The sequence below is a fragment of the Stegodyphus dumicola genome, chromosome 11 (genome assembly GCF_044657685.1).
Source record: "Stegodyphus dumicola isolate Sdum_Otavi_A_Nest chromosome 11, ASM4465768v1".
NCBI lineage: Eukaryota > Metazoa > Arthropoda > Arachnida > Araneae > Eresidae > Stegodyphus > Stegodyphus dumicola.
The window spans coordinates 107,007,660-107,024,475 of record NC_140778.1 but is presented as its reverse complement, the minus strand read 5'-3'; the positions used below and the strand labels follow the sequence as shown (position 1 = coordinate 107,024,475).

General features: G+C 32.1%; 1 protein-coding gene across 4 annotated transcripts in view; it reads left to right on the top strand.

Moving 5' to 3' along the window:
* LOC118199903 (uncharacterized) overlaps positions 1–16,816 on the top strand; it is a 134,938-nt gene that overhangs the window by 35,302 nt on the left and 82,820 nt on the right. For all 4 annotated transcript variants that reach the window (XR_015044086.1, XM_085827052.1, XM_085827051.1 and 1 more), the window contains exons 5-8: positions 267–509; positions 3,497–3,745; positions 9,652–9,906; positions 13,531–13,641. Coding sequence is in view for 3 of the 4 variants with exons in the window: in XM_085827052.1 (XP_085683178.1) it covers positions 267–509; positions 3,497–3,745; positions 9,652–9,906; positions 13,531–13,641 (858 nt within the window). In the remaining variant the exon portion in view is untranslated. The remainder of the gene's footprint in view (positions 1–266; positions 510–3,496; positions 3,746–9,651; positions 9,907–13,530; positions 13,642–16,816) is intronic.

Here is a 16,816-nt window from a genome sequence, read left to right as displayed (position 1 = left end):
ATACACTGGCAAAGCTTGAAAATTCCTGACTATTATAATGAGAAAATTCCTTGTATGCTTTAATATTAAAGTGTCTCCATATAAAAGCTTCTCAAATTGAAATTATGATAAATCTTACTTAAAATTTTTAGTCTTATGAATTTTGTAATACATTTATTCCTGTTTAAAAATAACAATCAATAAATGATTGGGTGAGAAGAATTATGCTACATCTAAGCATTCCTTTAAGTAATGCGGAAATTAATATTTCTTTCTTTCACTTTCAGAAGCACAGCCTCCATGTTTTCCCAATCCTTGTTTGAATGGCGGAATTTGTATAGTGCAAAATAGTACTTTCGAATGCCAATGTGAAACTGGCTACGAGGGCGAGTACTGTGCTATCCGAAACACGTGTGGAGAAGAAGATCATTGTGAAAATGGCAAATGCGTCACTGACACTAATCAGGCTATTAAATATTGCAAATGTGATGACAACTTCTACTGGAATGAAGATACAGAAGAATGTGAAAGTAAAATTACTATTAAATATCTTTGAAAAAGGCTATCTGATGATGGTTTTATTGTTTCAGTTAGCGGGGTTTAAGTTCTGTCCAAAAAGAAAAACATTGCCTTTTGAAGCAAACATTTATTGCAAAAAATCCACTGAAAGAAATTCACTAATTTGTTATTACATAAGGACATAGGTCTCCATGTGACGTTAACTTACAATGAAATAATGTAACACAAAACATTGTTTTGACTATTTGACAATGTCACTTTGAACAATTCATTTTAAATATACATTATTTAAACGAATAAATGAATTTTAATAAAAAAACTGAAAAGAAAGACAAAAGAAGAAGAATAATCATTCAAGTGTAGTAAATATTACCCAATGTTGGTAGTAGCATTTCTCCACAGTACTACCACCATTATTGGATATTAACTACATCATCGGTAGTTGCATTTCTCCACAGTGATACTACCATCATTGGATATTAACTACATCATTGGTAGTAGCATTTCTCCAAAGTGCTACTACCATCATTGGATATTAACTACATCATTGGTAGTAGCATTTCTCCACAGTGCTACTACCATCATTGGATATTAACTACATCATTGGTAGTAGCATTTCTCCAAAGTACTGCTACCATAATTGGATATTAACTACATCATTGACAGTCGCATTTCTCCACAGTGCTACTACCATCATTGGATATTAACTACATCATTGACAGTCGCATTTCTCCACAGTGCTACTACCATCATTGGATATTAACTACATCATTGGTAGTAGCATTTCTCCACAGTGTAATCTCATCCTTTAAGCCAACTATATTGGCCTTAGGCCGTAGCATTTAATTTCTACTTTTATTATGGGATTGCAAGCACTTAATGCATTATTAAATAATATTCTCACTGTTTTTTCTCGCCACTGTTCCAGCTGACATTTTCATTTTCATAGAAATTAGCTGTTTTTTTATAAAGTTGTTAAAATTGCTTTTGTAATAAGTATGCTTTCAATATTGATCTTTGTCCTAGTGTCCTAAATGGCCCACCGACGGCCGAGCGGTAAAGTCGCTGAACACTGGTAGTTCGGTCCGAGGTTCGAATCCCTCGAACGGGCTGGCTGCATGAGCGGTTTCGTGGTTTTCCTCATGTGTAACGTGTATATGAGCCAGTTTCCTTAAAAAGTCCTCCACGAAGGCATCCCTCCCCCTAGATAGCCCTCGAGGCTTTGCCATAATTACACACACCTAGTGTCTTTCATTTTTTTTTTTGTTCTCAGTTTTCATTTCGGGTTTAGGTATACTGTAGCGTTTCAGCAAAACTTTACGAAAAGAACTGAGAGATTTCTTACTAATAGGAATATTTCAGAAATTTTTTCTCTGATAACTGAAAGATGCAATCCGAAAATTCACCGAATTTCATATTAAAATATTTATCATTGAGCCTGGGGTTACATAAAGACTTTAATAAAGAACACTACACATCAAAGATTCTCAGATAAAGATATTTCTAATTACTGCATAACCAAGCAAGTCGAGGGAGTCCCACGTTCTAATAAAAGACTCTTAAAAAATATTATTCTTAGAACAAAAATAAACTGAATTTCAATATTATTGCTGCTCACAAATTGGATCAATAAAATATCGTTCTCAATTGAGTAAAGCTAACGCGCTTATATTAAAATAAATAAATAAATAATAAATAAAAATAAAATCTGAAAGCTTTGAGATTTTACATCACGCATAAAGATTAAATATTTTTTTAACGTTTTGTGTGCTGCCTTTATTTATTAAATATCATGCCTTCGCGCTAAACCATAAAATTTAATTCAACAGCAATATCGCAAAATAATTTTAAAATGAGCATATCTTTAGAATTTCCGATACACAAACTCGCGCGCTAGAGATAATTTTTTTCCGTACTGTATTGTCATTGCTTGCTTTGAAATCGTTGACTTTGTCAATCAGAAATTCGTTAAAGTGTTACAAAGCTCATATTTGGGTGGAGAAGTACGTTATTCGAAATTTGATGGCACCGTTGTTTTATCGCAATGCAAGAAACATATGTATACATTTATAAGATTCTCCATTATTTAATTTCTGTAAATATTACACAGGGCTCTAATATTTGGTGGCAACAATTTGAAATGTGTACTGACATTTATAGTGAACCAACGCAAAATGCCAAAACGAAATTAATAGCCCTTCTGGGCTAAAGCCCTTTGGACTAATAAATATTTAACAAGCAGACGACAACGGATAATAATTATATTATTATAATCAAAAGAGCCAATTTGCCCTGAAGGGCTATTATTTTCGTTTTGGCATTTTGCGTTGGTTCACTATAAATGTCAGTACACTTTTCAAATTGTTCCCACCGAATATTGGAGCCCTGTGTAGTAATTAAATAAAAATATTTGAATTCGACCCCATCATAATTTCTAATATAATAAATTTAAGAAAAAATTTAAAAGGAAGAAAAAAGAATTAAAAATAATGCCAAAGTGATATCCTAAAATAGATAGAAATTAATCCCTTACGTATGTTATAAACTATGACTAATAATTTAGTGTTGCCAATATTAAACTTAAAAGTGTAAGAAGAAAAGGTGTTTCATTTTCTAATAATTGCTGATTTAAACTTACAATAATTTTAATAGTAAATTTTAAAGAATACTTTTAATCAAAAGTGTTAATATTTTTGTTTAAAATTCATTATTTGTTCATATTTGTATAAATCAAAAATATAATAAACTTTTTTATAAATCAAAAAGTAACAGAGTATAAAATCGTGACTGCTTAGTTTTCTGTTCATTATAGAAGAAGGAAAGGTTGAATGCATACCCCATAGAAAATGTCAAATAATATTTAAATCCTTTTATAAAACTCATGTGTTTGGTATTCTTTTTTGTTCAATGTTAGGATAATGTATCATAAGTGTTTATTAACATTCAATTGCATATTTTTAGGAAACATTTCGTAAATTTTGTTTTTATGTTTTGGCAGCTGTTGTTAGGCCTTGCAAACCGAACCCATGCAAACACTCTGGCATTTGCTTACCAATATCTGCTGATGACTTCAATTGCACCTGCAACGGCACTTATTCAGGTTCCACGTGTGAAGAAGTGAATTTCTGCTTGGATGATAAGGAGAAAGATGGGTGCAATAATGGTATTTGTATCAAAATCGGTGATACTAAATTATGTCAGTGTGACACTGATTATTACCTAGATGAAACAACTCACACATGTAAAGGTATGGCTTCCTTCTTTATGTTTCACCTGCAAGATTATGTTTGAGAATGTGAATTTAACGGCATGAAACTATCAATGCTTTCTTACCCTATATATCAGTCATGCAGACCTTAAATTATAGTTATAAAAATTCTTCATTAATCATCGGTATAGATTAATCATTTAAATCAATTGTATGTTAAATCAAGCCTTGATTAGAATGAATTAAAAGATAAATATTTCTTTAAACTGCTAAAGAAGTTTAACCTACAGTTTGATCGTCGCAGCCGCGACTGCGCATGCGCTATTCGAAGCGATTTATTCATGAAATAGAGAGGATGGACATGAATTATGTAGTGCTGATTGCTTTTTTTTTTCGTTCCTTTTTTTTTTCCTGTTTATTCCGTAATTCCCTGTACCCTGTGAAATTATCTTTCTGTGGACAAGTACCAAGAGCCCACGAACGTCATATTACCTTATGTAACTATTGTCCTATTCTCCAAAATGCAACCTATTAACAGTATCCAACAAAGTCCCAAAGCTTGCCACTGGTATGCCCATGGGGAGGGGGGAAGAAATTCTCTAGTTAGTTAGTATATGCGAACTATACCATTTTTGTCCATGACGAAGTCGTGTTGTCCCATATACTTGTTACTGTAACTGTTTTATCTTCGTAGAGTTCAAATATCACAGAAATGAGGGCAAAAATTACTTTTAATTAATCTAAGCTGATATATGATTGTCATTTGCAATTACCTATTTCATTACATTGCGTCTAATTTTGTGTATTTATTTATTTTTTAATTTATATACTGGTAAAGTTGTATTAAATAATTGTTATTGTCTATAAAATTTTTTATTTTAATTACTTAGTTGTTATATTTTATTGCATAATTTTCATTATATTTTAGTACAATAAATTATAATACTATCATTATAATTGATTATAATAATTTAACGAAATTAAATAATAATTATAATTGTATTATAATTAATAATTGTTACAAGTATTTTTTTGTCTCTGAGCTTAAATGTAAGTATATTTTTACACACTGAAAAAAAATAGAAATTACTTAATAATTAGTTATAATAATTATACAATAATAAACGATTGCTATAATTAATTAATTAATTATAATAATTACAGTGTAGTAAATAATCCTGATTATTTTTTTTGATTTTTGTGCTAAAATCTATATGCGTTACAATTCATATTGGCTGGAAAAAAGCGTGAAATTTATTTCACGAAGGAAAAAAAAAATATTTTTCTATTATTGTCAAATTTCAAGTTACAGTTCTGGTAAATATTACGATTACAGTATTGGCAATGCCAGGTTAAATCAAGTACAATATGGGACATATACCACTTAGATAAGGTGAAAACTTGTTGACCATTTTTTTTTTCTACAAGTATATTACAATAAGTATACTTCTGCTAAAAAATATACGTTTATGATTTTTGGTGAACTCATTTTTTAAAGTAACCGATGGAATATCTACTGCTCCTATAAAATTCATAAATTACAAAAAAAGTCAGTGTGCTTGGTTTCCATGTTTCAAATAACTACGATTCTTAATTTATGCTTATATGAACCAAAGGTACGAAAAGCATGTAATGGCAAAATTCCCCCGAATACTTGGAGTTTTTCCCTCCTTCGATAGTAAATTCCCTCTCACGTAACTTCTCGTCCTGCAGCACGTAATTGATACCCTTTCTGGACGATTCTAAGTGTTTTTGACTGAATGTGAACCAAGGATGTGTTTACGACGGGAGAATTATAAAAAAGAAATACTCTAAAAATGACCAGCAGCCATCTAAACATGAGAAGCTAAAAAGATTGCAAAACAGTTTTTATAGTTTCTTTCAACAGATTCCTATATTTGAATGAGTAAAGACTTAGTAATAGCATTTGTAACACAGCAGAACAGATGCAAATGTTCGCACACCTTCATTTATTTTCCGTCTTCTGTTATTAAAATTAAACAATTATTTACAAAGTACCAAATAACAGCAAGCAATAATACTGCTTTTCTAACCATTTCATTGAATTGCTCACTGCTGCAAATAAATAGTGAGAAATAATTGGAAATCAATTACTATAGTTTTATTATGAGCGACATTTTAAAACCCTATAATTAAACTATAGATTCTACATTTAAAATTTCTAATGCTAGCACAGTACCAGCTTAAAGCCGATAACTTCAACAACAATAACTTCTTCTCATGTACAAAGTTTATTAGATGGATCCAAACAGGACTTCAGAAGTATTAGGTATTTTATAATGACTAGAATTATCTACCTAAGAGAAAAAGTATCATCATGGATATTTTGTAAAAGAATCTGGATCGTATTCTCACTGCAAATTAGGAAAACCACAAAAAACATCCATGAAGCCTTGCATTATCTTGGATTTGAAAGTGAACTGAACTAACTGCAATCGGCTGTCTAAACAATTCGGCTGCTGATGGACCATAAACATCAAAGATTAGGAACAGTTTTTGTGTTCACATATTCAAGATGAGGAAAATACATTCAAAATGAGGTCCACAATTTATATAGGATGTCTCAAAAGGCCGTTGTCAAACTTAACATCCTGGTATGCCATACCATGACAAATAAGATTTATGTAGGAACTTTTGCTCGAAAGTGCGAACCGCGACCTCTAAAGGGCAATGTTCGCAGGCTTATGGAAGAGTGGAAAGGGTGATCGTTTCAGGCGAGGACGTTGCAGGAAAAGGATGAATCGGTTTACTAACTCTGTTCTTTATGAACATTTTGTGGAAAGTGTGTTGCTGGATCTCATGGTTGACGTTCCAACATCTGGTTTCAGCATGATGGAGCACCTGCACGTTTTAGCAGCACTGCGCGGGAATGCCTTGATAGAACATATCCTGATTGCTGGATTGCCAGAGGCAGGCCAGTCGCATGGCCATCAAGATCCCCCCAACCTGACTCCCCTGGATTCTGCCTGCGGAAATACATGAAGTACGTGGTGTATGAGAAGACCATAACATCCGACATGGATCTCGTCACCAGGATCTTGCAAGCACGTGCTTGTGACACTCCTGCTCATTTTGAACGGGCCCATGAATACATCCGTCCATGAATACATCGTGCAGCATGCGTTGTGGAAAATGGAAGGCATTTTGAACATCTTCTATACTTTAACTATCTTCCTTAATAAAAGTCATATTAACACCTCTTTAGACATCCTTTCTTTCTTCCCCTTTACGCTTGCGAAAATTGCCCTCTAGCGGTTGCTGTTCTGATTTTCCGACGCAAGTTTCTATGTAAATCTTGTTTGTCATGGTATGACAGACCAGCGTATTAAGTTTGCCAACGATCGTTTCAGACATCCTGCAGAAGTTTTCGTACTTGACAAAGTATGTGTTACTTATATGGATTGCGATTTAAATTCAAAGTGTTTCAAATTCTGGATCGCTCAGCTTCAAGATTTTTGATTTCAATCCCTCTTTTGTAGAAATTTAAAAGCAAGTGCTAATATCTGCTCCAAATGGAAGCAAAGAATGTGTGGATGACAGAAAATGCCGTCAAGAATATGGCTGAACTTTTGGTCACCAATACCTTGCTGAATCCTTATAAATCCTATGCTAGTTATGTTCCTTAAATTCCTCATGAACTTCAAGATTTTTCGGATGTCAGAAATGATTATTATATGCACACTCTGCAGAAAGAAAAATGACAGTTTAACAGATTTCCTGTTGAACTGGCCCGATTGACGAAATATAACTTGTGTTTTTTCATGTCTCGAAAGCGCTGTGTAAGATATATATTACACTTTCTTGAAATGACATGCCGATTGTTTTCCATATTTCGATTGTACAACTCAAATTATGCCTAAACATTAAATTTTATAAAATTTTGTGATAAACTTACCAAGAAATTCCGAAATTTATCATGGGGAACTTTTTAAAGTTTGCACCAAGAAAATTTAAGGTAATCAATTTTCATCTCCCTTTTTTGTGCGCGAAAGGGAAAAAGACGCATCGTTCGCTTTCTCAAATAATTTTAAGGAAGTATGTAAACTACATTTGGCATTATTATAGTTTATAAAAATATGCCGAATTTCAGAATGCGCCAATATATAAATTCTCGTATATCATGGAAAATTTTGAATAAATAAAATTCTAATTTTTTGGAAAAAAAATAGAGTTTTAATTCAACTCTAATTTAAATCAGAATTTCAGATGATGGCAAAACTTTTATAGGTGTTACAATTAAAAATATTTCGAAAACTTTTTAAAAACATTTCTAAAAAATATAAATTATGAAAACAAATCAGAAAATAGCTGCGAATTTTATTTGGATTGAGCCTAAATTTCGAACTATGAAGAAGTGAAAGAAGGAATCAACTCAGTTAAAAAAAAACAGATATTAATAAATATAAACACAATTCAATCAACTACACAATTTTTTAAAAGCTGCTCGTGCGAATTTCGTAGAATTTGGCACTTTGGCACAAGATGAGTCACATAATCGATATATGGAAAAAACTCGGTATAACATTTTAGAAAATGTCGGATTTTGTGTCAAAATACCTTTGTTTGAACAACGCTATATATAAATCTACTATTTTCGCAGGTATATCGTCAATCAACCCAGTATAACGGGAAATGCCTTTTTTTTGTGCAAGGTGTACGATGTTTTACAGTTCCTCAAGTTGTGATAGAAATGTTAAAATTTACTTTGGATTACATAATTCAAAACATCGCTTATTGTTCGTCATATACAAGTTAAAATACATTTTAATGTATTTAATTGAAGACAGAGTTATATGTGTATGTATTTATTTCAAAATGAAACAAAAGGTGTGCGGTAAAATATCTCGAAAGCGAGACTTATAATATATATTAAATTTAAATATAGCATTATTTTAACATAGGTATTTTGACACAAACTCGGACTTTTTCTGAAATAACATACCAATTTATTTCCATATTTCCATTCTACAACTCAAATTATGCCTCGATATTAAATTTTGTAAAATTGGGTGCAAAGAAATTCAAAAATTTATCTTGGCGAAATTTTTTCAGTTTGCGCCAAGAATAATTCACTTGGCGCACTTCTTAATATGTGACAACCAATTTTCCTTTCCCTTCCATTATGCTGGAGCGGAAAAAAAGGCACCTCATTACTACCTTTCTACATTGTGCAAGAGCGGAAAAAATGTCACATCGGGATTCTTACTTTCAAATAATTTTAGCAAAGTCTTTAAACCACATTTGATGTTTTATCACTTTCAACAAATATGTCAAATTTCAAAACGCACCCGTATATAAATTCACGTATATCTTCAGAAATTTTGAACAAAAAGCTCTAATTTTTTTTGCAGGTATGCTTAGAAATACGTCTACTTTAAGATGATGTAAAAATTTTATAGATTATAATTAAAGTTTTGTTTTGAAAAATGTATAAATATTATTTAAAATTACAAATTTTAAAAATAAATCATAAAAAAATGGGTGAATTTTATTTCGAATGAACCTGAATTTCGAAATGTGAAAGGAAGAATCAAATAAGCTTAATAAAAAAAGAAAGATTAATAAATATATAGCAAACTCAATTAACACTGAGGAACTAAAATTTTGAGAGCTAATGTTTTAAAAACTACTCGGGCGAATTTAACAAAACTTGGTAGTTTGGCGTTATTTGAGTCGTAGAATGGAAATATGGAAAAAAAAATTGGTATGTTATTTCAGAAAATGTCCGATTTTATGTCAAAATACTATTTTAGAGCAATGCTATATATAAATCTAATGCATATCCTAAGTCGCTTTTTCGAGACATGAAAAACGCAAGTTGAATTTCGTCAATAGGCCCAAGATATTAGAACTGTCTTTTTTTTTCGCAGTTTACTTCTTCAAACGTTGGTATCAAAATCTGAATCACGTATGATAAATTTCAGAAAATCACAAACCTTGTCAGCCAAATCCTTGTGCCAACGATGGGCTCTGTACTGCTTTGCCAGACAGCACTTACAACTGCACTTGCTCTAAAGGCTTCTCTGGAAAAGACTGTAAAGATCTCGATTTGTGCATCCTGGATGGTGGTAACGCGTTTTGTGGAGAGGCAACTTGTGTGAATGACTTGGATGAACGCTCTTACCATTGCAATTGCTCTTCTGGACAGTATTTTGATTATGCGGAACGGAAGTGTAGAGGTAAGTGTTTGATTAGTTTTACTTGATTTATCTAAAGGTAAGCACAGAAGGCCGACCAAATATCGAAAATTTATTCATATGAAATGTGGTTCCTGCTCTATCGGAATTTATTTATATATCGATACCTGTTCTTGTATCTGATTGGCATTAACTCTGGAAATCTTTATCCGAAATATGAATAGTACGTGAATAGTATGAATAGTACGATTTGAATGAATGCCAATTTTTGTAATCGAAGGGATCTTTTTCTCTATATATTTGAATGCTAATGCTCTCAGCCTTATTGTTGCATATGCTAAGCGGACTCCATTGGGTGTATGCACTGACTTAATATTTTACTATGGCAGCAACACCCTGGGCGAGTAAAAACATGAACCTGGCGATTCCAGAACCTCGTGGCAAGATCGTCCATACGATCGGACTGACGGTTATTGGCATAAGTCCTACAGCCGATGGTCTGAGTATGCTGAGTAATGATGACGAGCGGCCTCGTAGTACTGACGGGGGCACTTTGGCAATCAGTCATATCTCCAGGTCAGCAACGGTGTCTGTAGTTTGCGTTCCCCTGGGATGGTGTTCGAGACCCTAAGTGAGACGAGGGCGCGGTGTCCCTATTCAACCTTGGGTCTTAAGAGATAATTGAAGTTAAAAGTCTGCGCCGTGGGATTGAGACCTTCGCAATGAGTGGTTAAAATCTCTGAGTTTGGTCCTTCCCCTAATACCCCTAAAAATTCCTCTCAAGGCTTGTGGCCTTAGTTATATTTTAGTTACAGAAATGATTTAACAAATTTGATTGATTCATTGCCCTGCAAAGCAGATGGCTGATCAATTATTTCTGAACTTTTGGCACAGGATTCAAAATTGTCCCCCTGTTGTATTATTCAATGAACATGGGAGTCAAAAATGTAGATAGATGGATGGGGGTCATCAAAGGAATAGGAGCTTCGTAATTAGTATTCCTAGGCAGAACAATAGTTCTCACAGTGAAGGATTTCGAATTCCCAGAATGTATTATGAATGAAAGCCGTAGTTAGATTTGCCAAAGTAGTGGACCTTGCTGTAGAACTTACCTTAGGTTTTCCCTCTCCATAATTTGAAAACTCGGAATTCAACAAAAACGAATGTTAAAAAATAACATTTCTGATGTGAAGTAGATGATGTTCACAAAGTTTTCCTTTTCAGATTAGAATTTTAAAGAGATGTTTTATTTTTGCTCTTTCTTGAAGCGTGAGAAAAGTTTTCATTTTGAACGTTTTCAGCAGAGGGAGGAGAACTGGTTGTTTATCCACAACAACACACCAAACTGCATGCCTAAAGATTCATTTTAGATAAGGAACAAAACTCATTGCACTCTGTTATAATTTCTGCCCTGTCAATTTCTCCTCTGTAATTTAGTTCTTTTTTATGTTCCGAGCGGAAATCAAAATTGAAACGTCTCTTCTGAAACATCAGAAGATGTTAGATGTTTTTCGTTAGAACGAATTCTAATACATTTCTTAGTTATGGAGAATTCATTAAAATTCTTACATTAATATTAAAAAGAACTTTAGTAATGGAAACAGACAGTAGGTGTAATTTTTGAAAGTTTTCAAAATTTGATAGGCCTCCTCTGTTCCAGCCTAACGCAGTACTTTAGTAAAATAGTGCAAGTTATTTAAGTGAAAGTTACAAATGATTGGTTACGTCTGTACGACGAATAGCGCTTTTTGTCCAGCGAACATTTGGGGACAAAAATCACTATTCAGAATCGAGACATTAGTAAAACTATTTTGGGAATTCATGTATAAAATAACTATCCTGACCTTCTATACTTTATTTATAGAGATACATTAGCTTCCCAAATATAAATTTTCAGACTATCTTCTAAGAATTGATTGAGGTAGTGGACGTGGCAGCTTGTATATTTTTGGTCTGTGATAAACTGAATTTCTATTAACTCTTTCTTTAGTATTGGAAAAGCTCGAAAATCATACGCGGTGCGATTTAGGCTACATACTTTTTACTAATTTCCCTCGAAGTTTCCCAGCCTGTAGTACCATAAGTGGTCAAGCGTTTTCTTGATAACGAAACCATTCTTATGAAAATAGTTTAGTCTTTTTTAGCGAAACTCTCCTTTCCATAATAGTTTATAATTATATTCTCTGGAACACAACGTTACAGCATTCTTTGGCGAATATCAGAACGCAAAATCAACATTAATGTTTTTGAAAAAGCGAACATTTGGGAAAAACAATGATTCATTGTTATTCCTTTACTCTGCGTTACTACTTCGATTCGGAATACTAATGTTTGATTTATCCCAGATCTTGTGATTATTTTCAAGGCCAAATAAAATTCGCAGGTATTTTCTGGTAATTTAAAAATTTGTATTTTTTTGTAACTTTGATAAATTTTCAGAAGAAATGTTGAATTATAACTTTTAAAATTTTGCCATGACGTTAAAGTAGACTTATTTCTAGGCATACCTGAAAAAATTAATGATTTCAAAATTTTCCTAGATATACATGAATTTATATACTGGAGCGATTTGAAATTTGGCATATTTGTTATAAGCAATAATAACGCCAAATGTGGTTTACGCACTTTGTTGAAACTATTTGAAAGAATGAACGGTGCACATTTTTTTTCCGCTCGTGCACAATGAAAGGAAAAAGCAAAATAGGTTAACATAAATTAAGAATTTCGCCAAATTAATCATTCTTGGAGTAAATGTCTCGGTAAGTTTCACATGAAATTTTAGAATCTAAACATAATTTGAGGAGTAGAATCGAACTTATGCCATTTCAGATAAAGCCAGATTTTTGTGACAAAATAGCTATTAGAACAATGCAATATATGACGCTAATATATATGTCATAAGTTGCACTTTCGGAGACATAAAAAATGCAAATTAAATTTCGCCAATCGGCCCATTAGTATGGGAGATGTAAAACTGTTTCTTTTTTTTTTCTTTTGTGTGTATATGTTTATAACCCCTGCAAATGGAAAATGACCAGCACTTTTTTCCTTTCGTTTTTATTCCCTTTCGTAACGTGGAAATGGGGGGGGGGAGGGTAGGTAGAGAGAAAAGCACTTTTTACAAGTATGAAAGAATCATATTAGAATTCTTTTATGAATAATTTTTTAAGAAATTTTAATTAATGTGTGCAGTAACATATAATTTTTAAATATCAGTTAAAATAGTTAAAATATTGGTTATTGCACATTTATAAAAAGCCTTTTTATTTGTTACTTAAATAATAAAATATTTCCTTAATAAACTTGCAAAATCTAAATTAGATTTATATAATTTCATTTTAATTTAGACTTCTGCTCATTCAACTCGTTATACTAGTCAACATTCGTCATTAAGTTTTTAAGTAATATCTTTATTTTTGGCTTCTTTAATTTATTATTAAAGTGTTTTACTGAAAATTATGAAATGTGCTGTTTCAAGCTAAATTTAATCGTAATGTATATTTTACTAATTGTCATGCTCTTCTGCAGAGTTCATATGACAAGTTGAATTATATTTTTCAAAATCTTTCGTAAATCAATGAGACTATTCTCAAAGAAATTTGTATAAGTTTTTTTAAAGGAACGTTTTACTTGGAAATAATTCTTTAATACTCAATTTTATTTTAGGTATAGATTTGTGCCCCTTGATGAACTGCGGCTCGACAGAAATTTGTGAAAATTCACAATGCGGTTGCAGAAAGCATTTTCAATGGAACAACGAGACTCACGCTTGCGAACGTAAGATTTCTATATCTGCTATCTTTAATTTCTAGAACCACAGGATATTTTCATCTAAAATATTTCTGGGTAAACTTTCAAGTTTACGAAGAAGTATTTCGGATTTGTTTGATATTTCAAAAAGTGAAATTTATTATTTACTTAAAATATTTAAATAAAAATGAAAAGACTAAATTCTCAGTGAAATATTTATCAGATCCGAGACTGATAATTTTTAAAGGTTTATTGCCACATTTTTGTTGAAATATTGTAAAAGTAAAGCAAGAAGTCCCAAATAGAGTATTGTAAAAGTAGAGATTTCTTAAGGAATTTGTTTGAGAGCTTTTTTTAAAGTAATTTTTTAAATTCTTTTCTTGTTTATGCTAAAAAAGTAATACCCATCCTTTACTGTAAAATAATCGGAAGAAAATTAAACAATATATCTATGAAGTTAAAAATCAAAATCAAGAGAATTAACATTTAGAATAGAATTTTCAATACTAAAATACTAAAATACGTTTATTTTAATATTGAAAATTTGTTTTCTGTTAAAACAATTGGGTTTCCAATGGTTGCTTAAAAATAATTGAAAATAAATTAGTAGAATTCCGGAATAATTATTTTTTTTTCGAAATAAAACTGGGTATTTTGAAAGAAATTTATTTAGATACTTTTGAAATGGAACATTTTTATTTTGGAGAAATTGATATCTGCCGAGACATTTGAAATAAGAGATAGCAAATCTAAAAATGTTTTACACTCTTGGATCTCCTGTATTCTAAACTAGCCGCTATGCGACCAGCCTTCGCCTGCCTTTTGAATGTACTAGAAAACAGGCATCCTCTCGAGAAACGTCGTATCCAAGAGAAACATTAAATTAAAAAACTGCACAGAATTATTGCCCTCATTTTTCCGAGTGGCAACAGTGCTGATATCAGCAACAATGGCAGCAGTGATATATCAGCAACAACGGCTGCGTTACAATGTTGCCGCGTGCCATCGATTTGATGCGATTTCATCAAAAACATTTTAAAAAAACCTCATTCGAATTTTGAAAAAGAAAATCGCTTTGAGGTACACTGGCTCTTGTCTAGACGCACCTTATGTACCAAATTTTGTAGCCCTGGGTGGATTAGCTTACGCGCAACACAAACGAAAGGCACACACTCAGAGACAGACAAACTCTTCTTTTTATTATATGTAGAGATTTTGATTATATGTAGAGATTATAGATACAATAAATTTTAATAAGATCTTGCACTTTTAAATTTATATTTAAATTTTTTAAATTTAAATTTCTTTTAAAAGTAATCTTAGGACTACATACCGCACTGAATATACTTCTTACTGAATATACTAAACAGCATGAATCAGTATCATTTATCAGGAAATGAGCTATATTATTATTAAATTTATGGTTTCTAATAACTTCATAGTCCAGAAATTCAAGAAAAAATGTCTATATCTTTTATATAACAATCGATCGCTTATAAGGAATAGAATTCAGCAAGAAACATCAAGGTCTTTTATCGTTTGAGTGATAAAACCGGTGATAATACTGGGGATTTCAGAGGTCTAGATTTTAAAAGTTGGCCAAATCCCAACCTTCCCAAAAGAGTTACAATTAATAACATATTAACTTGTTTCCCGCAAAAACTACTTTAATGATACCTGAATTTGTTCAAAGACTTCAAATAAGGACATTTAAAATGCCTCGTTTACGATAATAAAAAAAGAAATTTTACAGGAATAATATTGTGGCGTGCGTATGGTTTCGTAATAGATTGAATGCACACAGAACCGATTATAACTTGGTAAAATTTATTTTACCAAACAAAGGCTTCACAGCGCGGGAACTTTAACAGTTCGGAACCAGAAAAATTTCGTACAGCTTTTACAGTACCACAGAGTACGATCAGTAGTTACAACTAAGGACGTTAAACACAAGGCAATGTAAAGGGCATCTAAAGAGAAAAGCTAACGCGGATATATCTCAATACTCCGAACTCTGGCTGAACTAAACAACTAACTGCTCCGAAATTGATGCTCTTCCCGGTCTTGTATAGTTCTCTCCCGGCTACCGGAGAGATTTCCAGAACCTTCCAGTTCTTGAAAATACTGGAAAGCATATGAGGGCCGGATAAGGTTATAGCCACGTATAGCATCAATTACATTTATTCAATTACAATACCCATTACAGTTATACAGGGACTGGACTCAAATGTCGCCACGTTTGGCGAATATTGGAGATGTCTCGCCAAATTTGGCGACAAAAGTTACTCTCCAAAACCATGGCCAGCTTAACGGCATTTCGCCAGTTTAGCGAGATAGTCATCTACTCAATATAGATTTGCCTCTGTATTATTTTATTTCCGGTAAAGCTTCGCTTCTTTAGATTTTCATGTTACATTGTAAATATACTACAATTTCACATATAATTTCACTAAAGTTATTTAAAATATGTGCAAAATTCGTAGCGCTATCAGGCATTGTAAAGATTCACCAAACATCAAAGACAAGGTTCAGGTTTGAAATTTGAGCAAGGCCAAAAGAAAACTTATTGTTCAATTTATTCAATAAAAATTATAAAATGGGGATTATATAAGCTGTATATAAATTTGAATATTAAAAAATTAGAAAACTCAACCCTGTATTTTAACACCCATATCATTTGAAAAGAATTAAATGGATTCTGTGAAAGGGCTTCTTTCAAAAAGAAAGAAAAAAACTGAGTGCAAGCATATTCATTCTATTACACAAAGTGCTAATTTAAATGGTAAATCGAATATCATTGAAGCTTTCTGTGCTATCCAAAATTTGCTAATATTACCAGTAGCTTCAACTCTAGTTCTTAACATTCAAGAATTTTCAAGCCTACAATTTTTAACTTAACTCATGAATTTCCTTTCCTATATTTATCATTTGCCAATTTAACTTAACTGAGGGTTTCTTTTTCATTTAATTTGTATAAATTATCAGCAATCGAGCTGAGAGTAATGAATTGGTATTGAAACGCTAGCGCAAAATAATATCTTTCTGGAAAATGTAAAATTCGGTTCTTTAGTATTAACCGCTCCGCAACGATTAATCGTCAAATATTTCACGGTTTATGGCAACTTATGCTATTCTGAACACTTCCGTGTTTGCACATAGTTCGGTTAAATAATTTTCAGAGACATTAGGATTTTTTGAAGCA